Source organism: Moschus berezovskii, chromosome X (assembly GCF_049115385.1).
Source record: "Moschus berezovskii isolate FMDL1 chromosome X, NW_MosBer_1.0, whole genome shotgun sequence".
Lineage (NCBI taxonomy): Eukaryota > Metazoa > Chordata > Mammalia > Artiodactyla > Moschidae > Moschus > Moschus berezovskii.
Window position 1 is genome coordinate 48492751 of NC_142488.1, and position 26960 is coordinate 48519710.

The window sequence follows — 26960 nt, forward strand, 5'->3', positions numbered from 1 at the left end:
TGCTTCAGTCGTGTCCAACTCTGTGCGACCTCATAGATGGCAGCCCACCAGGATACCCCCTCCCTGGGATACTCCAGGCAAGAAAACTGGAGTGGGTTGCCATTTCCTTCTCCAATGCATGAAAGTGAAAAGTGAAAGTGAAGTCGCTCAGTCGTGTCTGACTCTTCGCGACCCCATGGACTGCAGCCTACCAGGTTCCTCCATCCATGGGATTTTCCAGGCAAGAGTACTGGAGTGGGGTGCCATAGATTTCTCTGCACTGATTACTAGGAAAATGTAAACCATAGTAATAATCTAAGGCCTGTTACATTGGCTATTAACAAAAAGGCAGGAATAACACGTGCACAAATAACAAGTGGAAAAGGGGAAAACTTTGCAAGCTCTTTGTGGGAAGCGCAGACGTGAGATACGCTGGCCCCGGCGCAACCGACCACGCAAAGAGGCGCGGCCGTGAGGAGCTACCCCACGCTTGAGGCCAGGGCCGGCGGCCGAGAGGAGCTAACCCACGTCCAATAGGCGGTGGCTGCACGGGCTCAGGAGGGCCGAGGGAGCTACTCCATGTTCAAGGTAAGGAGGGACGGCCTTGAGGAGATACCCCTCATCCAAGGTAAGGTGCAGTGGCTGCGCGTTCTTGAGCAGCTGTGAAGAGATATCCCAAGCCCAGGGTAAGAGAAACTCAATTAACACGGTAGGTATTGGGAGGGAGCATCAGAGGGCAGACACACTGAAATCACAATCACAGGAAACTAGTCGATCTGATCACATGGACTACAGCCGAATGTGGTCCACTGGAGAAGGGAATGGCAAACCACTTCAGTATACTTGCCTTGAGAACCCCATGAACAATATTAAAGGGCAAAATGATAGGATACTGAATGAGGAATTCCCCAGGTCGGTAGGTGCCCAGTATGCTACTGGAGATCAGTGGAGAAGTAACTCTAGAAGGAATGAAGGGATGGAGCAAAAGCAAAACGAATACCCAGTTGTGGATGTGACCGGTGATAGAAGCAAGGTCTGGTGCTGTAAAGAGCAATATTGCATCAGTTCAGTTCAGTTCAGTCGCTCAGTCGTGTCCGACTCTCCACGACCCCATGAATCACAGCACGCCAGGCCTCCCTGTCCATCACCAACTCCCGGAGTACACTCAAACTCATGTCCACAGAGTCGGTGATGCCATCCAGCCATCTCATTCTCCGTCGTCCCCTTCTCCTCCCGCCCCCAACCTTTCCCAGCATCAGAGTCTTTTCCAGTGAGTCAACTCGTCGCATGAGGTTGCCAAAGTATTGGAGTTTCAGCTTTAGCATCAGTCCCTCCAATGAACATCCAGGATTGATCTCCTTTAGAATGGACTGGTTGGATCTCCTTGCAGTATAAGGGACTCTCAAGAGTCTTCTCCAACACCACAGTTCAAAAGCATCGATTCTTCGGCGATCAGCTTTCTTCACAGTCCAACTCTCACATCCATACATGACCACGGGAAAAACCATTGCCTTGACTAGACGGACCTTGGTTGGCAAAGTAATGTCTCTGCTTTTTAATATACTATCAAGGTTGGTCATAACTTTCCTTCCAAGGAGCAAGCGTCTTTTAATTTCATGGCTGCAATCAGCATCTGCAGTGATTTTGGAGCCCAAAAAAACAAAGTCTGACACTGTTTCCACTGTTTTTCCATCTATTTCCCATGAAGTGATGGGACCAGATGCCATGATCTTTGTTTTCTGAATGTTGAGCTTCAAGCCAACCTTTTCACTCTCCTCTTTCAATTTCATCAAGAGGCTTTTGAGTTCCTCTTCACTTTCTGCCATAAGGGTAGTGTCATCTGCATATCTGAGGTTATTGATATTTCTCCCAGCAATCTTGATTCCAGCTTGTGCTTCTTCCAGCCCAGCGTTCCTCATGATGTACTCTGCATATAAGTTAAATAAGCAAGGTGACAATATACAACCTTGACGCACTCCTTTTCCTATTTGGAACCAGTCTGTTGTTCCATGACCGGTTCTAACTGTTGCTTCCTGACCTGCATACAGGTTTCTCAAGAGGCAGGTCAGGTGGTCTGGGATTCCCATCTCTTTCAGAATGTTCCACAGTTTATTGTGATCCACACAGTCAAAGGCTTTGGCATAGTCAATGAAGCAGAAATAGATGTTTTTCTGAAACTCTCTTGCTTTCTCCATGATCCAGCGGATGTTGGCAATTTGATCTCTGGTGCCTCTGCCTTTTCTAAAACCTGCTTGAACATCTGGGAGTTCACGGTTTACATACTGCTGAAGCCTGGCTTGGAGAATTTTGAGCATGACTTTACTAGCGTGTGAGATGAGTGCAATTGTGCGGTAGTTTGAGCATTCTTTGGCATTGCCTTTCTTTGGGATTGGAATGAAGACTGACCTTTTCCAGTCCTGTGGCCACTGCTGAGTTTTCCAAATCTGCTGGCATATTGAGTGCAGCACTTTCACAGCATCATCTTTCAAGACTTGAAATAGCTCAACTGGAATTCCATCACCACCACTAGCTTTGTTCGTAGTGATGCTTTCTAAGGCCCACTTGACTTCACATTCCAAGATGTCTGGCTCTAGGTCAGTGATCACATTATCGTGACTATCTTGGTCGTGAAGATCTTTTTTGTACAGTTCTTCTGTGTATTCCTGCCACCTCTTCTTAATATCTTCTGTTTCTGTTAGGTCCATACCATTTCTGTCCTTTATCGAGCCCATCTTTGCATGAAAAGTTCCCTTGGAATCTCTAATTTTCTTGAAGAGGTCTCTTGTTTTTCCTATTCTGTTGTTTTCCTCTATTTCTTTGCATTGATCACTGAGGAAGGCTTTCTTATCTCTCCTTGCTATTCTTTGGAACTCTGCATTCAGATGCTTATATCTTTCCTTTTCTCCTTTGCTTTTCGCCTCTCTTCTTTTTACAGCTATTTGTAAGGCCTCCTCAGACAGCCATTTCGCTCTTTTGCATTTCTTTTCCATGGGGATGGTCTTGGTCCCTGTCTCCTGTACAATGTCACGAACCTCCGTGCAGAGTTCATCAGGCACTCTATCAATCAGATCTAGTCCCTTAAATCTATTTCTCACTTCCACTGCATAATCATAAGGGATTTGATTGAGGTCATATCTGAATGGTCTAGTGGTTTTCCCTACTTTCTTCAATTTAAGTCTGAACTTCGCAATAAGGAGTTCATGATCTGAGCCACAGTCAGCTCCTGGTCTTGTTTTCGCTAACTGTATACAGCTTCTCCATCTTTGGTTGCAAAGAATATAATCAATCTGATTTCGGTGTTGACCATCTGGTGATGTCCATGTGTAGAGTCTTCTCTTGTGTTGTTGGAAGAGGGTGTTTGCTATGACCAGTGCATTCTCTTGACAAAACTCTATTAGCCTTTGCCCTGCTTCATTCCGTGCTCCAAGGCCAAATTTGCCAGTTACTCCAGGTGTTTCTTGACTTCCTACTTTTGCATTCCAGTCCCCTAGAATGAAAAGGACATCTTTTTTGGGTGTTAGTTCTAAAAGGTCTTGTAGGTCTTCATAGAACCGATTAACTTCGGCTTCTTCAGCATTACTGGTTGGGGCATAGGCCTGGATTACTGTAATATTGAATGGTTTGCCTTGGAAACGAACAGAAATCATCCTGTCATTTTTAAGATTGCATCCAAGTACTGCATTTCGGACTCTTTTGTTGACCATGATGGCTACTCCATTTCTTCTAAGGGATTCCTGCCCACAGTAGTAGATATAATGGTCATCCGAGTTAAATTCACCCATTCCAGTCCATTTTAGTTCACTGATTCCTAGAATGTCGACATTCACTCTTGCCATCTCCTGTTTGACCACTTCCAATTTGCCTTGATTCATGGACCTAACATTCCAGGTTCCTATGCAATATTGCTCTTTACAGCACCGGACCTTGTTTCTATCATTGGTCACATCCACAACTGGGTATTGGTTTTGCTTTTGCTCCATCCCTTTATTCCTTCTATAGTTATTTCTCCACTGAGCTCCAGTAGCATACTGGGCACCTACCGACCTGGGGAATTCCTCATTCAGTATCCTATCATTTTGCCCTTTGTTACTGTTCACGGGGTTCTCAAGGCAAGTATACTGAAGTGGTTTGCCATTCCCTTCTCCAGGGGACCACATTCGGCTGTGGTCCATGTGATTAGATCAGCTAGTTTCCTGTGATAATGATTTCAGTTTGTCTGCCCTCTGGTGCCCCCTAGCAATACCTACCGTCTTATTTCGGTTTCCCTTACCTTGGTCGTGGAAAATCTCTTCACAGCCGCTCCAGCAAAGTGCAGCTGCTGTACCTTACCTTGGACGAGGTGTATCTCCTCAAGGCCCCCCCTCCTGACCTTGAACGCGGAGTAGCTCCTCTCGGCCCTCCTGCGCCCGCGCAGCCACCGCCTGTTGGACGTGGGGTAGCTCCTCTCGGCCGCCGGCCCTGGCCTCAGGCGTGGGGTAGCTCCCGGCGGCGCAGACGCGACGCGAGAGACGCCGGCCCCGGCGGCGCAGACGCGACGCGAGAGACGCCGGCCCCGGCGGCGCAGACGCGACGCGAGAGACGCCGGCCCCGGCGGCGCAGACGCGACGCGAGAGACGCCGGCCCCGGCGGCGCAGACACGCAAAGAGGTGCAATATTGCATAGGAACCTGGAATGTTAGATCCATGAATCAAGGCAAATTGGAAGTGGTCAAACAGGAGATGGCAAGAGTGAACATAGACATTCTAGGAATCAGTGAATTAAAATGGACTGGAATGGGTGAATTTAACTCAGATGACCATTATATGTACTACTGTGGGCAGGAATCCCTTAGAAGAAATGGAGTGGCTATCATGGTCAACAAAAGAGTCTGAAATGCAGTACTTGAATGCAATCTTAAAAATGACAGAATGATTTCTGTTCGTTTCCAAGGCAAACCATTCAATATTAGAGTAATCCAGGCCTATGCCCCAACCAGTAATGCTGAAGAAGCTGAAGATGAACGGTTCTATGAAGACCTACAAGACTTTTTAGAACTAACACCCCAAAACAATGTCCTTTTCATTATAGTGGAATGGAATGCAAAAATGAGAAGTCAAGAAACACCTGGAGAAACAGGCAAATTTGGTCTTGGAGCACGGAATGAAGCAGGGCAAAGGCTAATACAGTTTTGTCAAGAGAACACACTGGTCATAGCAAACACCCTCTTCCAACAACACAAGAGAAGACTCTACTCATGGACATCACCAGATGGTCAACACTGAAATCAGATTGATTATATTCTTTGCAGCCAAAGATGGAGAAGCTCTATACAGTTAGCTAAAACAAGACCAGGAGCTGACTGTGGCTCAGATCATGAACTCCTTATTCCCAAATTCAGACTTAAATTGAAGAAAGTAGGGAAAACCACTAGACCATTCAGATATGACCTAAATCAAATCCCTTATGATTATACAGTGGAAGTGCAAAATAGACTTAAGGGACTAGATCTGATAGATAGAGTGCCTGATGAACTCTGCACGGAGGTTCGTGACATTGTACATGAGACAGGGACCAAGACCATCCCCATGGAAAAGAAATGCAAAAAAAGCTAAAAGGCTGTCTGAGGAGGCCTTACAAATAGCTGTGAAAAGAAGAGAAGTGAAAAGCAAAGGAGAAAAGGAAAGATATAAGCATTTGAATGCAGAGTTTCAAAGAATAGCAAGGAGAGATAAGAAAGCCTTCCTCAGCGATCAGTGCAAAGAAATAGAGGAAAGCAACAGAATGGGAAACACAAGAGATCTCTTCAAGAAAATTAGAGATTCCAAGGGAACATTTCATGCAAAGATGGGCTCGATAAAGGACAGAAATGGTCTGGACCTAACAGAAGCAGAAGATATTAAGAAGAGGTGGCAAGAATACACAGAAGAACTGTACAAAAAAGATCTTCACGACCAAGATAGTCACGATAATGTGATCACTGACCTAGAGCCAGACATCTTGGAATGTGAAGTCAAGTGGGCCTTAGAAAGCATCACTACGAAGAAAGGTAGTGTAGGTGATGGAATTCCACTTGAGCTATTTCAAATCTTGAAAGATGATGCTGTGAAAGTGCTGCGCTCAATATGCCAGCAAATTTGGAAAACTCAGCCGTGGCCACAGGACTGGAAAAGGTCAGTCTTCATTCCAATCCCAAAGAAAGGGAATGCCAAAGAATGCTCAAATTCCCGCACAATTGAACTCATCTCACACGCTAGTAAAGTTATGCTCAAAATTCTCCAAGCCAGGCTTCAGCAATAAGTGAACCGTGAACTCCCAGATGTTCAAGCAGGTTTTAGAAAAGGCAGAGAAACCAGAGATCAAATTGACAACAACCGCTGGATCATGGAGAAAGGAAGAGAGTTCCAGAAAAACATCTATGTCTGCTTCATTGACTATTCCAAAGCCTTTGACTGTGTGGATCACAATGAACTGTGGAAAATTCTGAAAGACATGGGAATCCCAGACCACCTGACCTGCCTCTTGAGAAACCTGTATGCAGGTCAGGAAGCAACAGTCAGAACTGGACATGGAACAACAGACTGGTTCCAAATAGGAAAAGGAGTGCGTCAAGGCTGTATATTGTCACCTTGCTTATTTAACTTATATGCAGAGTACATCATGAGGAACGCTGGGCTGGAAGACGCACAAGCTGGAATCAAGATTTCCGGGAGAAATATCAATAACCTCAGATATGCAGATGACACTACCCTTATGGCAGAAAGTGAAGAGGAACTTAAAAGCCTCTTGATGAAAGTGAAAGAGGAGAGTGAAAAGTTGGCTTGAAGCTCAATATTCAGAAAACTAAAATCATGGCATCCGGTCCCATCACTTCATGGGAAATAGATGGGGAAACAGTGGAAACAGTGTCAGACTTTATTTTTGTGGGCTCCAAAATCACTTTGGATGCTGATTGCAGCCATGAAATTAAAAGACGCTTACTCCTTGGAAGGAAATTTATGACCAACCTAGATAGTATATTAAAAAGCAGAGACATTACTTTGCCAACAAAGGTCCGTCTAGTCAAGGCTATGTTTTTTCCCGTGGTCATGTATGGATGTGAGAGTTGGACTGTGAAGAAAGCTGATCGCTGAAGAATTGATGTTTTTGAACTCTGGTGTTGGAGAAGGCTCTCGAGAGTCCTTTGTACTGCAAGGAGATCCAACCAGTCCATTCTAAAGGAGATCAATCCTGGGTATTCATTGGAAGGACTGATGCTAAAGCTTAAACTGCAATACTTTGGCCACCTCATGCGACGAGTTGACTCACTGGAAAAGACTCTGATGCTGGGAAAAGTTGGGGGTGGGAGGAGAAGGGTACAACAGAGAATGAGATGGCTGGATGGCATCACCGACTCTGTGGACATGAGTTTGTGTGAACTCCGGGAGTTGGTGATAGACAGGAAGGCCTGGCGTGCTGTGATTCATGGGGTCGCAGAGAGTCGGACACGACTGAGCGACTGAACTGAACTGAACTGAACTGAAATTGGTGCATCCAGTATGGAAGAAATATTTTGTTGCTGTTTTTCAGTTGCCAAGTTTTGTCAGATTCTTTGCGACTCCATGGACTGTAGCACAAGAAGCTCCTCTGTCCTGCACTATCTCCTGGAGTTTGCTCAAATTCATGTCTGTTGATTTGGTGATGCTATCCAACCATCTTTCCCAGCATCAAGGCCTTTTCAATGAATTGACTCTTTGTATCATGTGGCCAAAGTATTGGAGCTTCAGCTTCAGCATCAGTCTCTTCAATGAATATTCAGGTTGATTTCCTTTAGGAATGACTGTCTTGACCTTCTTGCTTTCCAAGGGGCTCTCAGGATCTTTCTTTTATATTTCTTTGTTCTTGTCACCTCTTCTTCTTCTCTTCTCCTTCTGTTAGGTCCTTACTGTTTCTGTCCTTTATTGTGGATTTTCACAATAAAGGAAGAAACATGGAGAGTCCTCAAAAAATCAAGACTAAAACTACCAGATATCCCACTTCTGGATATTGATTCAAAGAATATGAAAACACTAACTTGAAAAGATACACGCACCCCTATGTTCACTGTGGCATTATTTGTAATAGATAAGATATGGAAACCACCTAAGTGTCGATCAACAGATGAATGGATAAAAAAGATGTCATATCTATATACAATGGACTACTATTCACCCATAAAAAAAATGAAAACTTGACATATGCAACAACATGGAAGGATCTTGAGGATATTATTTTAAGTGAAATAACTCAGATGGACAAATACCATATGATCTTCAGTTCAGTTCAGTTCAGTTCAGTCGCTCAGTCGTGACCGAATCGTTGCGACCCCATGAATCACAGCATGCCAGACCTCCCTGTCCATCACCAACTCCCGGAGTTCGCTCAAACTCATGTCCATCGAGTCAGTGATGCCATCCAGCCATCTCATTCTCTGTCATCCCCGTCGCCTCCCATGCCCCCAATCCTTCCCAGCATCAGAGTCTTTTCCAAGGAGTCAACTCTTTGCATGACGTAGCCAAAGTATTGGAGTTTCAGCTTTAGCATAAGTCCTTCCAATGAACACCCAGGATCGATCTCCTTTAGAATGGACTGGTTGGATCTCTTTGCAGTACAACAGACTCTCAAGAGTCTTCTCCAGCACCACTTTCTTCACAGTTGAACTCTCACATCCACACATGACCACTGGAAAAACCATAGCCTTGACTAGACGGACCTTTGTTTGCAAAGTAATGTCTCTGCTTTTTAATAAACTATCTAGGTTGATCATAGCTTTCCTTCCAAGGAGTAAGCGTCTTTTAATTTCATGGCTGCAATCAGCAACTGCAGTGATTTTGGAGCCCCCCCAAAAAAAGTTTGACACAGTTTCCACTGTTTCCCCATCTATTTCCCTTGAAGTGTTGGGACCAGATGCCATGATCTTTGTTTTCTAAATGTTGAGCTTCAAACCAACCTTTTCACTCTCCTCTTTCACTTTCATCAAGAGGCTTTTTAGTTCCTCTTCACTTTCTGCCATAAGGGTGGTGTCATCTGCATATCTGAGGTTATTGATATTTGTCCAGGCAATCTTGATTCCAGCTTGTGCTTCTTCCAGCCCAGCGTTCCTCATGATGTACTCTGCATATAAGTTAAATAAGCAGGGTGGCAATATACAACCTTGATGTAATCCTTTTCCTATGTGGAACCAGTCTGCTGTTCCATGTCCAGTTCTAACTGTAGCTTCCTGACCTGCATACAGGTTTCTCATGATCTTAATCATCATATAAAAAATAATAAATTTACAGATCAAACTAAAAAAAACCAAACATATAGATATAGAAAACACAGTAGTGGTTATTGGAACGAAAGGGGCAAGAGGTGGGTGGCAAGGATAAAGGCGGTAAATTGTATGTATAGAAATTTTATTTTGGGTTGTGAGCATGCTGTAGGGTATACAGAAGCAGAAATACAATGTTGTACACGTGAAATCTATATGATGGTAAAAACCAATGTTACCTCACCAAAATTAAATCTTAAAAAAAAAACAAAAATGAAACAACTATATAAATAAAGAAGGAAAGAAAAAAAGATATGTCCTATGAAGGCTTTTAACATAGCCACCAAATACTGTGTATGTTAATCTAGTGTGGTGTAACTTTCAATGCTTTTCCTACTGTGTGATACACAGAAGGTGATCAGTAGGTAGTTGCTGAGTGAATGTTGAATAGATTTCTAGAAAACAAGAATAATCATTGATTTGGGGGGTGGTTTCTGGTAAATTTAACTTTCTAAATTTCTAGAGGCTATTCTGAAAATCTATGGTTTTTCTTTCCTAAAGGAAAGAATCTAGCATGAAACCTGGCATATGGCATGGTGTCAATAAATAGCAGTTCCTTTACAAAAAATCATGAACGTAGCTTCTAGTCCTACACTCTGCTATCAAGTTGCTATGTGACCTTGAGAGATTCATGATCTCACTGGACCTCAGCTGCCTTATCTGTAAAAATTACAATAACATGTTAGTAACTAAGAGTCCGAATGCAGTACTTGTATGAAATCTCAAAAACGACAGAATGATCTGTGTTCGTTCCCAAGGCAAACCATTCAATATTACAGTAATCCAAGCCTATGCCCCAACCAGTAACGCTGTAGAAGCCAAAGTTGAATCGTTCTATGAAGACCTACAAGACCTTTTAGAACTAACACAAAAAAAGATGTCCTTTTCATTATAGGGGACTGGAATGCAAAAGTAGGAAGTCAAGAAACACCTGGAGTGACAGGCAAATTTGGCCTTGGAACACGGAATGAAGCAGGGCAAAATCTAATAGAGTTTTGCCAAGAGAACGCACTGGTCATAGCAAACACCTTCTTCCAAACACAAGAGAAGTCTCTACACATGGACATCACCAGATGGTCAACACCAAAATCAGATAGATTATATTCTTTGCAGTCAAAGATGGAGAAGCTGTATACAGTTAGCAAAAACAAGACCAGGAGCTGACTGTGGCTCAGATCATGAACTCCTTATTGCCAAATTCAGACTTAAATGGCAGAAAATAAGGAAAACCACTAGACCTTTCAGATAGGACCTAAAAGAAATCCCTTATGATTATACAGTGGAAGTGCGAAATAGACTTAAGGGACTAGATCTGATAGATAGAGTGCCTGATGAACTCTGCACGGAGGTTCGTGACATTGTACAGGAGACAGGAACCAAGACCATGCCCATGGAAAAGAAATGCAAAAAAGCAAAATGGCTGTCTGAGGAGGCCTTACAAATAGCTGTGAAAAGAAGAGAAGCAAAAAGCAAAGGAGAAAAGGAAAGATATAAGCATCTGAATGCAGAGTTCCAAAGAAGAGCAAGGAGAGATAAGAAAGCCTTCCTCAGCAATCAATGCAAAGAAATAGAGGAAAACAACAGAATAGGAAAAACAAGAGATCTCTTCAAGAAAATTAGAGATTCCAAGGGAACGTTTCATGTAAAGATGGACTCCATAAAGGACAGAAATAGTATGGACCTAACAGAAGCAGAAGATATTGAGAAGACGTGGCAAGAATACACAGAAGAACTGTACAAAAAAGATCTTCATGACCCAGATAATCATGATGGCGTGATCACTCACCTAGAGCCAGACATCTTGGAATGTGAAGTCAAGTGGGCCTTAGAAAGCATCACTACGAACAAAGCTAGTGGAGATGATGGAATTCTAGTTGAGCTATTTCAAATCCTGAAAGACGATGCTGTGAAAGTGCTGCATTCAATATGCCAGCAAATTTGGAAAACTCAGCAGTGGCCACAGGACTGGAAAAGGTCAGTCTTTATTCAAATCCCAAAGAAAGGCAATGCCAAAGAATGCTCAAACTACCACACAATTGCACTCATCTCACACGCTAGTAAAGTCATGCTCAAAATTCTCCAAGCCAGGCTTCAGCAATATGTGAACCATGAACTTCCAGATGTAAAACCAGATTTTAGAAAAGGCAAAGGAATCAGAGATCAAATTGCCAACATCCACTGGATCATGGAGAAAGCAAGAGAGTTCCAGAAAAACATCTCCTTTGCTTCATTGACTATACCAAAGCCTTTGACTATGTGGATCACAATAAACTGTGGAAAATTCTGATAGAGATGGGAATACCATACCGACTGACCTGCCTCTAGAGAAACCCTTATGCAGGTCAGGAAGCAACAGTTAGAACTGGACATGGAACAACAGACTGGTTCCAAATAGGAAAAGGAGTACGTCAAGGTTGTATATTGTCACCCTGCTTATTTATCTTATATGCAGAGTTCATCATGAGGAACGCTGCGCTGAAAGAAGCACAAGCTATAATTAGGATTGCCAGGAGAAATATCAATAACCTCAGATATGCAGATGACACCACCCTTGTGGCAGAAAGTGAAGAGGAACTAAAAAGCCTCTTGATGAAAGTGAAAGAGGAGAGTGAAACGGTTGGCTTGAAGCTCATTCAGAAAACAAAGATCATGGCATCTGTTCCCATCACTTCATGGGAGCTAGATGGGGAAACAGCGGAAACAGTGTCAGACTTTATTTTTGGGGGCTCCAAAATCACTGCGGATGCTGATTGTAGCCATGAAATTAAAAGACGCTTACTCCTTGGAAGGAAAGTTATGACCAACCTAGACAGTATATTAAAAAGCAGAGACATTACTTTGCGAACCAAGGTCTGTCTAGTCAAGGCTATGGTTTTTCCCGTGGTCATGTATGGATGTGAAAGTTGGACTGTGAAGAAAGCTAATCGCTGAAGAATTGATACTGTTGAACTGTGGTGCTATAGAAGACTCTTGAGAGTCCCTTGGACTGCAAGGAGATCCAACCAGTCCATTCTAAAGGACATCAATCCTGGGTGTTCATTGGAAGGACTGATGCTAAAGCTGAAACTCCAATACTTTGGCCACCTCATGCGACGAGTTGTCTCACTGGAAAAGACTCTGATGCTGGGAGGGATTGGGGGCAAGAGCAGAAGGGGACAACAGAGAATGAGATGGCTGTATGGCATCACTGACTCAATGAACATGAGTTTGAGTGAACTCCGGGCATTGGTGATGGACAGGGAGGCCTGGCTTGCTGTGATTCATGGGGTCGCAAAGAGTCAGACACGACTGAGCAACTGAACTGAACCGAACTGAACTAAAATGAAAGGACTTGGACTAATCTCTTTATACAGATTACGGAATTGAAAGCTATGATACTGAAGAAAGATTTACATGGAGAAAGTTACTAGTGTGTTAAGTGATCCACCTGTTAGCAATAATGAAGTTATTTTCTGATTTGTTATTCTTTCACCAAATACTCATTGAGCACGTATTGCCTAGTTGGTTCTATACTAGGAGCTTGGAGACACTGAGCTGATTATAACATTTCTTTACTTTGTGAGGCACTCTGAAATGTGTGTTTGTGTATATATATATATATAATTTCAATAATCAAAACTCTATGAGATTATTCCTATTATACAGATGAAAAAACTGTAGCTCAGAGTGTTTAAATGATCTATCCAAGATAACACAGCTAACAGAGTTCAGATACAAACCCCAATCTAATTCCATAGCCTAAGGGCTCCTAATTATTGTGTACTATGAGATGGCTGGATGGCATCACCGACTCAATGGACATGAGTTTGAGTGAACTCCGGGAGTTGGTGATGGACAGGGAGGCCTGGCGTGCTGTGATTCATGGGGTCGCAAAGAGTCGGACACGATTGAGCGACTGAACTGAACTGATATATTGGTACTGTAGTATAGAGATGCAAGAATAGAAAGCACACCATATGGAAAGGAGCTCCATATGCACAGTGAATGTGTATTTATGATGGGATATTCTGAAAGTGTGTTGGACATAAGGGGAAAAACTGTCTCCTATTCCTCCAACAGCGGGAAACTCAGCTGGAGAACTAATGTCCAAATAACTGCTTAGATTGCCTGGAGATAATTATTAAAATACCAAAGAATGAGGTGGTATTGTGTGATAGCTAAGAGCTCAGCACTGGTGTTAGGCTGCTTGAGACAGAAACCTAATTTCTTCATCTGAAAAACAGAAGAATGATTGATCCCATACCACAGATACTTAGATATAGCTTGTGTGAGTACTGCTTAAACATGTCAAATATAGAGGGCATTTTCCCAATAATAGAAAAGTCAGATATCTTCATTCAATGAAGTGCCAATTGTGAAGTAATTTTTATCTAATGTATCTATTACAAATGATAGTTACTCTATTATATTCACTGTGTCCATGGGGTTGCAAAGAGTCAGACACAGTATAGTGACTAAACAGCAGCAATAGCATTTTCTGTGCTGATTATACTAGATGCCATGATTATTGTCATTGACCTCATGAAGAATTAAGCAGATGGTACTTACCCACCACAGTCCCACAGGTTCAATACCAGGTTTCCCAGAAACCGAACATGAGAATGTTCTACATCAACTGGAAAACAAATATGACAAATCTAGTAATTGTAGCATGCAAGATGAAATTCAAAATAAAGCACTAACCCATGGAATTTAGAAGGACCAAAGTGGAGTGAAATGCTCAAAGCTACAACAAGAAGGTGATTTTCAGCTTAGCAGTGTGATTTAGTGGCAAGGTGGGCACCTAAACTATCCTGAGCTACAGAAATGGCTTTCAAATAAGTCATTATATTTTAGTAGTTTTAGTGCTTAGAGAAGAAACAATCTCCAATTATAATACTGTTAAAATTTCAACATGTAAGACAGACATATACCATGTAATAGCTCTTTTCTGACCTATCAATACATTCCACAAAAAATTAAAAAGGACAACAAAAACCAAATACCAATGAATATAAAACATAACCAAACTCACTCCAAATACTGATTTTCTTATTTTGATTAATGACCCTATCATTTTCCCATTTCAGGGGGTCATTTTTGACTCCTCTGTCCACATTCAATTCATTGCTATTCCCAATTCCATTCTTTGTTTCACTATCTGCTATTAATATTAGGGAAGGCTCTTACCTTCTCAAGCCTATACAGCTACTGTAGCTCCATAATTACCTCCCACCAGGAAGCCTTGGGGGCTTCCCCGATGACTCAAACAGTAAAGAATCCGCCTGCACTGCAGGTAACACAAGAGATGAGGGTTTGATTTCTGAGTCAGGAAGATTCCCTGGAGGAGGAATGGCAACCCACTCCAGCATTCTTGCCTAGAAAATCCCAAGGACAGAGGAGCCTGGTGGGCTACAGTCCATAGGGTCGCAAAGAGATGGACATGACTGAGCATGCACACGTTCAGCCTCAGGAAGCCTTACTCACTTTACTTCATCCTATAGACTACTGCCAGGTTCATCTTCTTAACACTACTTTGAACATGTCACTCCCCATTTTATAAACTTTCAATGGCTCTTCCATGCCTACAGAGGGGCATGCAAGGTCCTTCAGAATTTGGCTTCCAATCTACCTTTATGTTCCCCCAATGAATCACATTAATAAAGCCTTTTGCTCCAGTCCAATTTTATTCACAGTTTATTCACAGTCCTCCCAAACCCCTCTACCTCCCCAGCCACCAACACACCTTATATCAGGGGTCGCAAACTTGCTAATAGGAGCCAGGCCAGTAAACGTACAAGTGTGAAGTTGATCATGTATGGAGAGTAAACATCCACCAAAGGGAATAATGGAATGGGCAGCAATCACTTAGCTCTAGCTCATTTGCCATGCAGGAACACAGGCTCAGGATTTCCAGATCTTTAAATTTTTCAATAGTAGCAGGAAATCCAGAATTTTTATGCAAACTTTTACTATTGATAACTAATTCCAATTTTTCTAAACACATCTACAGGCCTTATCCAGCATACAAGCTGCCTGTTTGCGACCTCTGCCTTCCATGTCCCTCCCCACCCTATACTTTGTCTATTCTGTCCATCTGCCTAGAAAATCTTCCCCACCTTTCTTCCAAAGATAGATTCATCTTCTAAGACCCAGTTTAAACCCCACCTCCTCTAAAAACCCTACCTAGCCACCCCTACTTACCATCATCACTCCCTCTGAATTCATTTAAACATTTATTAAGCATCTACTCTCTGCCAGGCACTAAAAAATCACAAGAAATAATAATGAAAATTCTTTTCCTGGAAATTTCTTGAAGTCTAGCAATTATCATCCTTATTTCTGTAACAGTGTGCTGTTTCTTCTCTGACTATCTTGAAGCTGTTGCTTAAACTGACTGCTATATAACTGTGGAATTTTATCTTCTCATAAACTAGATCATAAGCAGCAAGGCATTACTTAAAAAATACGGAGTCAAACATTGGAAAAAATTGCAAAAAAATATTGGAGTCAAACAGCTCTTAGCTCAAATACCCATTCTACCTCTCTGTGTGACCTTGGGTAAGTCACTTAACCTCTGAGTATCAGTTTTCTCTTCTATTAAGAAAAAAGGTGGGAGGCATACTATTGACTTCACAGGATTAAAGGGATTATCATATATCAAGTGCCTGGCATGTAGTAGTTGCTCAAACTATTTCCCTTTTCCCCCTTTTCCCCCTCCTTGGAAAAGGAATCATATCTTACATGTCTTTGTACTTCCAACAGAGTCTACGAGAGAGTAGGTGCTCAAACTGCTATTAATTTGAAGACTATGTAAACGGTCTAGTACTAAAAAAAAAGGGAAAGAAGTGCTACTGAGAAAGGGAAAGACAATAACAAAAATGTGACAGGATTCAGTGACTTTAGATGTGGAGCACATGGGATAAAAATCTGGTTTCTACTCCCATATCATAAAAACTGTTCTCATCAAGTGACCAATGGCCCCATTACCAAATCCAGTGGACTTTTTAGTCCTTGTCTTACTTTCTGCACATGACACTGTTGACTATTTTCTTCTCAAAAAATTCTCTTCTCTTGGCCTCTGATAGGAGACCTATAACTGCTCCAGCAGGTCCTCTTTCACAGGTTCCTGTTCTTCTTTCTGTCCCTTAAATGTTGGAGTTCAGGATTCCATCTTTGGTCACCTACTCTTCTATGTATTCTTCCCCCCCCACAGGCAAGCTAATCAATTCATATTATTTTAACATTTGGATACTGATAATCCATAATTATTTATCTCTAATACAGATTTTTCTCTTCCCTTTCTGAATCATATATTGGACATCTTCATTTGCATTTACTGCAAGTAACCCAAACTCAATATATCCAAATAAAACATCATCTCCCCATTCTTCCCACAAAATCTATTCCTCTTTTAGTCTTCCCTAATTCAGTGATTTTAATCAGGTGACTAAGCCAAAACCTTAAGTTTCATCCTGAGTTCACGCTTTCCTGCTTTATTCCCCCAAATCATACCAGCAAGTCCTGATGATTTTACCTCTTAAATATATCCCAAATCCATTTGCTTCTCAACATATCCACTACTACTACCCTAACCCAAGTTAAGCTCCCATCATCTCTTACCTGGTCTACAAAAAATAGTTCCCTAATTTGTCAATCTGTTTCTTCCCTTGCCTCTCTCCAATCTATCCTCCGTATTACAGATATAATGATCTCTCCACAATGCAGATTTTATTTAATCCTTCTTTAAAAAGAAAAATAATAACATGTCTCTATGCATGACTGCATACACTCAGAAAAAATAAGGCCAGAAGGATAACCTCAAATTATTAGTGGTGGTTGTCCATAGGAAGTAGGCTTGAGAATGAGGGACTCTTCACAAGTATTACTTTTGTAATTAAAGTTGAAAATTAAAAATAATGAAATCTGATCATATTACCTTTCTGTTAGAAACACTCTAAGGGTTTCCCTCCAACTTCAATTTAAACTACCTGACTTGGCATACAGGGCACTTTATGATCTAACCCCCACTTTCTGCCTCTCTCTTCAGACTCAGTTCTCCTAAGGGGCCCTCTGGCTCTCCTAGTCTTCCTGTCTTGCTATCATAAGAGCAACTGGAAAGAACCAAGAACAGAGCTTTGAGAAATCACATACACTTATGGGGCAGAAAGAAGAAATTTTTTTTAAAGGGAGGGATGATTAAAGATAAAGGAATAAAACCAGGGTAATAAAGCGTTAAATAAAAGCCAAGAGATCAGAGAATTTTGAGAAAGTAGGAAATCTTGGAGCTGTCAACAGTGTTTGAGACTAAAATACTTCATAAGCACAATTTTTATTGACAATTTTACTATTCCAACAAACATTTTAACAGCCCCCTAATAAATAAATACCACCATTCTGTATCCTTACTTCAAATTCCAAAACACAGTACACTCTAAGTTTAATAAAATGAAACTGGACTTTTTTCAGCAATGAGAAACTAGAAAAACACTAAAACATTCAAGGTGATATAATATTTTAGAATATGTACTCTTTCACTACTTTTAAAGAAAATCAGCAATTGAACAAAAATGAATAGTAAGCAAAAATCAATATACTATACATATTTTTATTTAGTCTATAAGTTTAGCAGTAGAACTCAGACCTTTATTCCAGAAATAACAAGCTAGTTAATGATACACTAAAGTATTAAGGTCAACATAATATTTTGAAGTACACTTTTACCAACTTTAAGAAATACAGTGATTAATAACAAAGTATTCTCAATAAAGGTCCCACTATAGCCCCAAGAGCCCTGTCCCATCCACATGAAGCTCCAGAAAACATTTGTTAAATAAATGGCCTGTTTAAACATACAGGGTTCATATAATTTGCAACATTGTGTTCATAACTTTTTAATGAAGCTGCTAGATTATTTCTCAAAACTATTTTAAGTAGCTTGACTAGCTCTGAAATTTGGGTGATAAGACTATTCACCAGACTCACAGTAGTCATTCAACTCTGATTAGCTAAAGACAAAAATATTAATTGGACTAGAAAACAACTTCAATGAAAGGTGCAGAACTTAAAACACAGAGAGAAGTCTGCCAGAAATTGCAACTGTAGCATAATGAATAAAGCAGGCGCACAGACTGACATTCTAGCTCTAACACTCATGAGTTGAGTGAGCTTAACTTCAAGGTCATATTTTCTTCATCTATTAAAATGAAGTTCATATGATAACTGAAGTAAATAGAACAGCATATAATTAAACATTACCTTCGTCTGTTCTACTGAAACCATTTGATTAAGGTCCAAGTATTAAACTTGGAAGAACAGAAAAAATTAAAATATAGCCAATCAAAACAGGGAGGAGTCTGAACAGGTGCTTTCTAGAAGGAAGTCTCTTGAGGCATAGTAGACCTTAGGACCCTGTCCTGACCAAAATTTTTGATAAATGACTTAGATGAAAACTAGATGAGATGCTTATCAAATGTAAAAATTGCACAAAGCTAGGAAGGATAGTTAGCATATCAGATGAGCAAATAAGTAGGTAAAATGAAAATAGGATCCAACTCCTTTTCTATGGATAAGGAAACTGATGGCCAGTGAGATAGTAAATTGTTCTAGATTTCAAAGTTAACCTTTCATGGGCTAAAACAATCAAAACTGAATAAGTCAATAAACATTTATTCATAAGTTCAAAATGTTAATTGCACAAGAATCAGAAAGAGGATTTGTATAAAAATATATGTAAAAAGGATTCTTTTAAAAGTATGACTCAGTATAATGAAAGCCACTCCATAGAAGGGGAGTAGAGGCTAGACTGTGCTAACAGCAGTGTAACCCCCAGGACAAGAGATGTACTAGTCATACTTTCCTGTGATTAGACCATGTCTTCATTTAAATCTCAGCTCTAAAAAAATATAGACATATTCAAACAAGTCCTTAAAAATGCTTCAAAATGATGGTAAATGAGAGAGAGATGGAGGAACCAGAGATTTTTAACTTAAGGAAGATAAGATTTGGGAGGCAAGGAATGACTAGGATAGATTGAGAAATTAATCATACTAAAATATTTGCAGAGACTCAAGAGAACAGAAAGGGTACCAACTAACAGAAATAAAAGGAAATAGATCTGGGACTTTAACTAAGAAATAACTTTTTAATCATTAAAGCTTATCCAATTATGAGAATCTACACTATAAGCACTTTAAGAACAGAAAAGAAGCTTCTTTCTCCTTTGTATTCTAGCATCTGGAACAAAGCGGTGTTTTAAAAATGTTTGTTGTTCTTAAAACCAGAATGAGATACCTTTTGAAGTAGTAGGTAGCTTGTCCCTAAAAGTATTCAAGATGCCAGTAACCCAAATCAGGAAAAATTGAAAGCCAGGTAGGACAATGGTTTTGTTACCTAGAGGCCAAGGACCAAGGAAGAATCCAAAAATGCTTGGATGCTACAAAATAAAATGGCATTATAGCCTAAAGACAGAAAGGGTCTCCCAGGAGCATAAATCCACTGGGCAGCCATGGCAGCCCAGCTAGCTTGTACTAAGAAATCAGATTTAAGATTCAAACCATAAAGGGCAATGAAACATTTCTCAAGTCAAAGCTCGAATTCCAACGAGAACATCTATGTATATGCAGGAAAAGAAATAGCAGAGTACAGATCCAGATAATCTTCCTCTGACAGCCTCCCAACCACAGCAATTTACCTTTTAATAAGACTAGGACTAACTACTGCTTTAAAAATCATAGATTTTAATGTTATTCTTGTTAATACCTATAAATTAATTTCTTTTTACATAATAACAGTTAAAAACAAATACCCTCCCCCACATAAAAAATGAACAAACAAAAGGACCCTTGTTGTTCTTGTTGAGAAAGAACAGGATAAAATGAAGTTGGACAAGGATATCCCATTTGGTAAGCAAGCTAGAAAGGAAAGAATCTCTCCAAGATAGCCAGCAGTAGTAACCAGAATTAGGTCACATCCTTCTGAGAAGGAATGAAAAAAAAAAGGAAAAGTGCTCAAAAACAAATCTGTCAGTCTCTGTATCACCAAGTTACTGCAACCAAGTGTTTTATGCAGATTAAGATCACATGACTCTACGATAAGATAAAACATCTTACTTGTTGCACCAAGACGACGTGTGTCTCTTGCAATATAATTTGCAAAGATAATAGACCTCATGCTGGTCTTACCCGACCCACTTTTACCCATCAACAGCACCTAAAGACAAAATGGAAAAAAAGAAAAGAAAAAAAAGTCAGCAATCAAGGGCAAATCAAATCTAAAGGGATCTATTTATCTCTTGAACTTGACACCTTACTGAAGTGAAAGTACACACAACCTAAAATGGATACTTGTAACTGACTAGTTCTCTGACCAATGTGAACATGGAGGTACCTAGAATTCCAGAGACCAGTCACTTACCTGTCATAAGTCACAATTTCTCTTGGTGATAGAATCACAGCCAATTTACCATGTTATAAATATATAGTATCATACATTCAGTACTATGTTAGTGAAATAAAGGAAACTTCAATAATCTGATGAAAGGAATCAACAGGAAACTCTCATAATCTAATATTTTATGCACTGCACTGTCAGGGTAGTTCAGTATAAATGAAATTTCACCCTCCTACTCAGGGTCAACCTTACCACTTCTGCCATTAATCTCATCCTTTTTACTCATCTTCATGATTTTATTCCATTATTTACTCTTTTGCACTGTGCATGTGCTCAGTCTCTCAGTTGTGTCCGACTGTTGGTAACCCCATGAAGTGTAGCCCACCAGAATCCTCTGCCATGGGATTTTCCAGGCAAGAATACTGGAGTGGGTTGTCATTTCCTTCTCCAGGGTATCTTCCCAACCTAGGGATCAAACCCACATCTCCTTCATTGGCAGGTGTATTTACCACTGAGACACCTGGGAAGTCCTAGTTACTCTTTTATTTCTTTTCATAAGTGTCCCATTGCTTACAGGATCACGTCCTTAAACTACATATAAGATCCTCCTTGATCTGGCTTATCTACTCCTCTGCCCTTGTCTTCTGACCCTCCTAGCCTGAAACTTGCAGAATCCAGCCACAATGAACTAAACTGCTTGTAGTTCCTTTGAATGTGTCAGGTCTCCAGGGAGCCCAGTTCTACGTCATTTTTTATACTGAATTCTCTGCCATTAACTTTACACTCCCTTTTCTTTCTTCAGCTAAGCTCCACTTATCCTTTAAGACTTGGTTCAGCAATCATCTCAAGAATTTCTCTGATTCCGGAAAACACAGGCAAAACACTCTCTGACGTAAACCACAGCAGGATCCTCTATGACCCACCTCCCAGAATAATGGAAATAAAAGCAAAAATAAACAAATGAGACCTAATTAAAATTAAAAGCTTTTGCACAACTAAGGAAAATATAAGCAAGGTGAAAAGACAGTCTTAGAATGGGAGAAAATAATAGCAAATGAAGCAGCTGACAAAGAATTAATCTCAAAAATATACAAGCAGCTCCTGCAGCTCAATTCCAGAAAAATAAGTGACCCAATCAAAAAATGGGCCAACGAACTAAACAGATATTTCTCCAAAGAATACATACAGATGGCTAACAAACTCATGAAAAGATGCTCAACATCACTCATTATCAGAGAAATGCAAATCAAAACCACAATGAGGTACCATCTCAGGCTGGTCAGAATGGCTGCTATCAAAAAGTCTACAAACAATAAATGCTGGAGAGGGTGTGCAGAGAAAAAGGAACCCTCTTACACTGTTGGTGGGAATGCAAATTAGTACAGCTACTATGGAGAAGAGTGTGGAGATTCCTTAAAAAACTGGAAATAGAACTGCCATACGACCCAGCAATCCCACTCCTGGGCATACACACTGAGGAAACCAAAATTGAAAGAGACACGTGTACCCTAATGTTCATTGCAGCACTGTTTACAATAGCCAGGACATGGAAGCAACCTAGATGTCCATCAGGAGACGAATGGATAAGAAAGCAGTTGTACATATACACAATGGAATATTACTCAACTATTAAAAAGAATGCATTTGAATCAGTTCTAATGAGGTGTATGAAATGGGAGCCTATTATACAGAGCGAACTAAGTCAGAAAAAAAACACCAATACAGTGTACTAATGCATATATATGGAATTTAGAAAGATGGTAACGATGACCCTATATGTGAGACAGCAAAAGAGACACAAACGTAAAGAACAGACTTTTGGACTCTGTGGGAGAAGGCGAGGGTGGGATGATTTGAGAGAATAGCATTGAAACATGTATATTATCATATGTGAAATAGATCGCCAGTCCAGGTTCAATGCATGAGACAGGGTGTTCAGGGCTGGTGCACTGGAATGACCCAGAGGGATGGGATGTGGAGGGAGGTGGGAGAGAGGATTCTGGATGGGGAACACATGTACACCCATGGCTGATTCATGTGAATGTATGGCAAAAACCACCACAATATTGTAAAGTAATTAGCCTCCAATTAAAACAAATAAATAAATAATAATTTCTCTGATTCCAATACCCTAGGCTGGCTTAGGTATATTTCATCCCTTTTCTCCCATGACACTCTTATGACACTGCAAAGACCATAATGCATTGCAGTTATTCAATTTTTGTTTTGGTGTGTCTCTCACAAGACTCTGAGCTCCTGAGTGGCAGGGAGAATCCCCTTTGAGTCTTCAGTGCCTAACATATAACAGTCACTTAAAATATGTTCATTAAAAGAATTAGCAAGCTATCAAAACAAAGATATAAAACAAGCAAATTTTTAGCAATGAGAATTGTCCAATAGAAACTGTGAAGGTAAACACCTTCTAGTCAGTGACAGCATTTAACAAAGACACTTGCACTAAGAGAGAAACTAGATGATGTAACTTTTAAGAGTCTTTTCTCACTTAAAACTTATCAACTATAGTTCCAATTACTTTGATTTTCAAATGAGGGGTACACATTTTATCTTCAATTCTAAGATATTTTATAAAAAATATAATTACAAATATTGAGAATATTAAAAATGTATACTACACTCAAGTTCAACTTATCTAACTATTTAGCTATACAATTTTATCTTACTAAGGAAATGTTACTGAGGATATTGTTTAAAGTTGTTAGAAAAAAAAGTTTTATTTTTATTCTTAATCATTTACATATTTCTGGTATTTTTAGGCATCCTTGTTGATAGCAACTTTAGACAGGCTCATCAAGAATATTTCCTCTGCAAACTGAAGTTATACAACTGAATTATTAGATAAAGGCTAAATACAGTGTATTTCTTTTTTTGTTAATTGAATATTAATACACAGTATTTATCCTTAGGTTGGTCAGATCCCCTGGAGGAGAGCATGGCAACCCACTCCAGTATTCTTTCCTGGAGAATACCATGGAGAGAGGAGCCTGGCCAGCTGCAGTCCATAGAGTCTCACAGAGTTGGACATGACTGAAGCGACTTAGCATGCATATAAACAATATTTATGACAAAATAATTAGTTACAATAGTTTCAGGTATACAGAATAGTGATTCATTTTTTTGCAGATTATATTCCACTATAGGTTATTACAAGATATTGGGTATAATTCCCCATGCTATACAGTAAACATTTGTTGCTTATCTATTTTGTATATAGTCGTTTGCATCTGCTACTCTCATACCCCTAAATTGTCCCTCTCTCCTTTGTAACCAGTAGCTTCCTTTCTGTGTCTGTCTCTATTTTGTGTATAGATTCATCTGTATTAGATTTTAGATTCCATATATAAGTGACATCATATAGCATTTGTCTTTGTTTTATTTGACTGAGCATAATATTCTCTAGGTCCATCCATATTGCTGCAAATGGCAATATTTCATTCTTTTTTATGGTCTTTTATTTTTAATTTAAGAAATCTTATTTTAATAGCTTATGAAAGACTTATCAAGGTTTACTGTATTAAGTACTAATTTAAGTGCTCTCTCTGCATTTGCTCATTTAAGCTTAATAACAATCTTATGAGATAGGTAACATTATTATCACCATTTTCAAATGAGGAAGCTGAAAGCCTAAAAGGGTCAGAAATTTGCTCCAGAGCTGTGCCCTTATTGATTCTTCCTAAACCCCAAGGTAGGGAACATTACCATAAGAGCATAATTCCATTTGGAGAACTCACATGAAACCTTATAGTGGTAATATCTGAGCTGGGTTCAACATAAATGTGCAGGCAGAGACATGTGTAGTGCGTGTGCATAGCTTGCCCAAAATGCAAATTAATCTGTAAACTTGAAGAAAAACAGATTCTGCATGACTATGATAGGGTTTAAAGGTGTGGCAGATGATTTAGTCAGGAATATAACTTTAAAGGGCATTCTGTAAGATGAATCTTTTGGATTGTATTCAGTGGGCTTTGGGAAATTACAAAAAGTTCTTTAGTATGTGAATGGGAGATTTCTGTGTTAGAAAAAATTAAATCTTATAGCAAAGAAGGGGACAAGAGTCAGGGAGAATATGTAGAAGGCTCCGACAACAGTCAAGAAAAGATGGAAATGTGACCACAAATATATTTCCTAAACAGTAATTTCTTACCTTTACTTTCATGTTTCTGATGTACCTAACACATCTTACCTTTTTCTTCATGGCTGTATTTGGTAGCACCCACCTGCAGATATAAACCAAAAGATAGAGTTTCCATGATCCAGCTGCCTTGGAAATTGGAATGAAAGATTTTTTTTTTAAATGCAGAGGTGCAAAAGAGCGTATTTAGCACAACAGCTAAGTACAGCTGTGTGGCAGACCTTAGTTAAGTAGAGGCCATCAATTTCCTAAATTATAAAATATATTTATTTATGTGTTTATTCGCCCTTCTCCCCTAATTACCTGCTGAGGAGATAGCTCCTAGGAAGATGTATTTAGAAATATAAATGAGTTAAAAATCAACATTAAGGTTTTTATCACCTTAAAAATTTATCACAGCAACATTTACAAACGCTTTAATAAAGCAAACAATATTGTAATATTTGAATATCTTTTTTCAAAGTCAGCATATTTTTATAAATCTTTATTCCTTTAGCTGTCATTCCAAGTCATACATTTACAAAGTATGTAAATTCTCAAATTCAAATACAAATTGGCACAGAAAGCATTCTCAAGCCACTGATCTTTGCCCAGGAAAAACCAGCTCTCTTCTCAGTCTTCTTATTCTCAACATGATGACGTCAAATCTTCTTTATGGATAATTCAAAACAATCCAGATTGCCTCCTTAGAACAATCCTCACTCCCCGGAGTGCTATCACGCCTGTCCCAACAACCAGGCCTCTTGGCAGCTTATCCAATCACCAAAAGCAACCTTACTGGCAAATAGAAGCAATTTATCAATAGGTGGGGTATTCTAATTCACAATACTCCCTTCAGTTAGAACATCTACGCCTCTCCCCCACCTCCGCTTCCAGTTTTCAGTTAATACCCTTCACCTACCCAAGCGATCCTTCCGGTTCCCCTATGGGAGGATCCATTCTCGGCCCCAGATTCTCTTTCTCCATCTTTTTTTCAGAGTCAGATTCTTCCATCGTGCAACAAGTCTTTTCCAGTCTCTTCTAAATCCGCAGTACTCTCTCTTTTTTTTCCCCCTTCTTCAGCCCCTCAGCCGCCTGTTCTCGTCGCCTGCGGTCCTTAGGCCTGCTCTATTCTAGACTCCGCCTTTCTCCACTGGGGGTCCGCTTTCCGCACGGTTACCTTTACCGACTGGAACTTCGCCTCAAGGCACCGCCGAACCGGCCAGCTCAAAGGTTAAGTGATTCGGTGATGCAAAGGAAGAGATGGAGGATGAGAAGGAAAGAGGGATAGGGGGAGGTTCGTCTCAAGTTTCGGTCTCAGGACCCAAGGTCTTGAAACCCAAAGGGGACTTTACTCGCAAAGAGATGGGGATGAGGAAGGCAGAGGTGGCAGAAAGAGCAGACCCGTGCCGTAGGCACCAAGTGATGAATGCCTCAGTAGGCTCCTTGTTCCCGAGCCTAACTGCTCCGGAGAGTCCGCTGGAGGCAGCGGCGACTACGACCTAATAGCCCGCCCTTCATTCAGGAGCGCAGGTACACCACCGCAGCCACCCTACTGCAGGCCAGGATCACGTGGGCACCTGCCTTAAACCCGGAGCTTGTCACATGACTGCCGCTTCCCTAGGGGCCAGTGGGCTGAGACGAATACCATAGAGACTGCGCGGAAAAAGACAGAGTGCCCCTCGTTGCCATCACATGGCCCGGGCTCTTACAAAGCCCAAGCTCCATAGAGCGCTGCCAGCCTGAAGGGGCTTTCCTTGTGGGCCACCTGGCCCCATCTCCCACGTAAAATTAAAAGAGCCAGTTGTAATTTCAGTGTCTCAAAGCTAGCTTTTTTTTTAACTGTAACGTCACCCTTGACGTTTTTCAGTGATGAGAGCCAAACATTTTTTTTTCTCCTTGTTTTTTACGTATTTGTTTTCGTGTTTTTATTACTGATATTAACCCGTATTTGTGACTGAGCTTGGAACTAATGAGTTAATACATCCAAAGTGCTTACAACTGTGTCTTCCACATAGTGCTAAATAAAAGTAATTATTGCTGGGATCAGGGGTTCATCAGGTAATAGCTCTCTGAAAGTAAGGGAATTATATAGGGGCACACACACATATATATACATACATATATATATATGTATATGCATATATAAATGGGCTTACTTCCCAGGTGGCTCTA

The 26960-nt window shown here is 40.4% G+C and overlaps 1 protein-coding gene across 2 annotated transcripts in view; it reads right to left on the minus strand.

Moving 5' to 3' along the window:
• The window catches only part of RRAGB (Ras related GTP binding B), a 47724-nt gene extending 21374 nt beyond the window's left edge, over nucleotides 1-26350 (minus strand). Inside the window, exons 1-5 of one of the 2 annotated variants that reach the window (XM_055438678.2) lie at nucleotides 25708-26350; nucleotides 24858-24891; nucleotides 20377-20476; nucleotides 16010-16093; nucleotides 13835-13901 (exon numbers count right to left, since the gene is read on the minus strand). In XM_055438678.2, the coding sequence (XP_055294653.1) occupies nucleotides 13835-13901; nucleotides 16010-16093; nucleotides 20377-20476; nucleotides 24858-24891; nucleotides 25708-25799 (377 nt within the window). In that variant the 5' untranslated portion in view covers nucleotides 25800-26350. The remainder of the gene's footprint in view (nucleotides 1-13834; nucleotides 13902-16009; nucleotides 16094-20376; nucleotides 20477-24857; nucleotides 24892-25707) is intronic. The other variant, XM_055438679.2, reaches the window with a different exon arrangement.
• Between the last annotated feature and the right edge of the window lie 610 nt (nucleotides 26351-26960).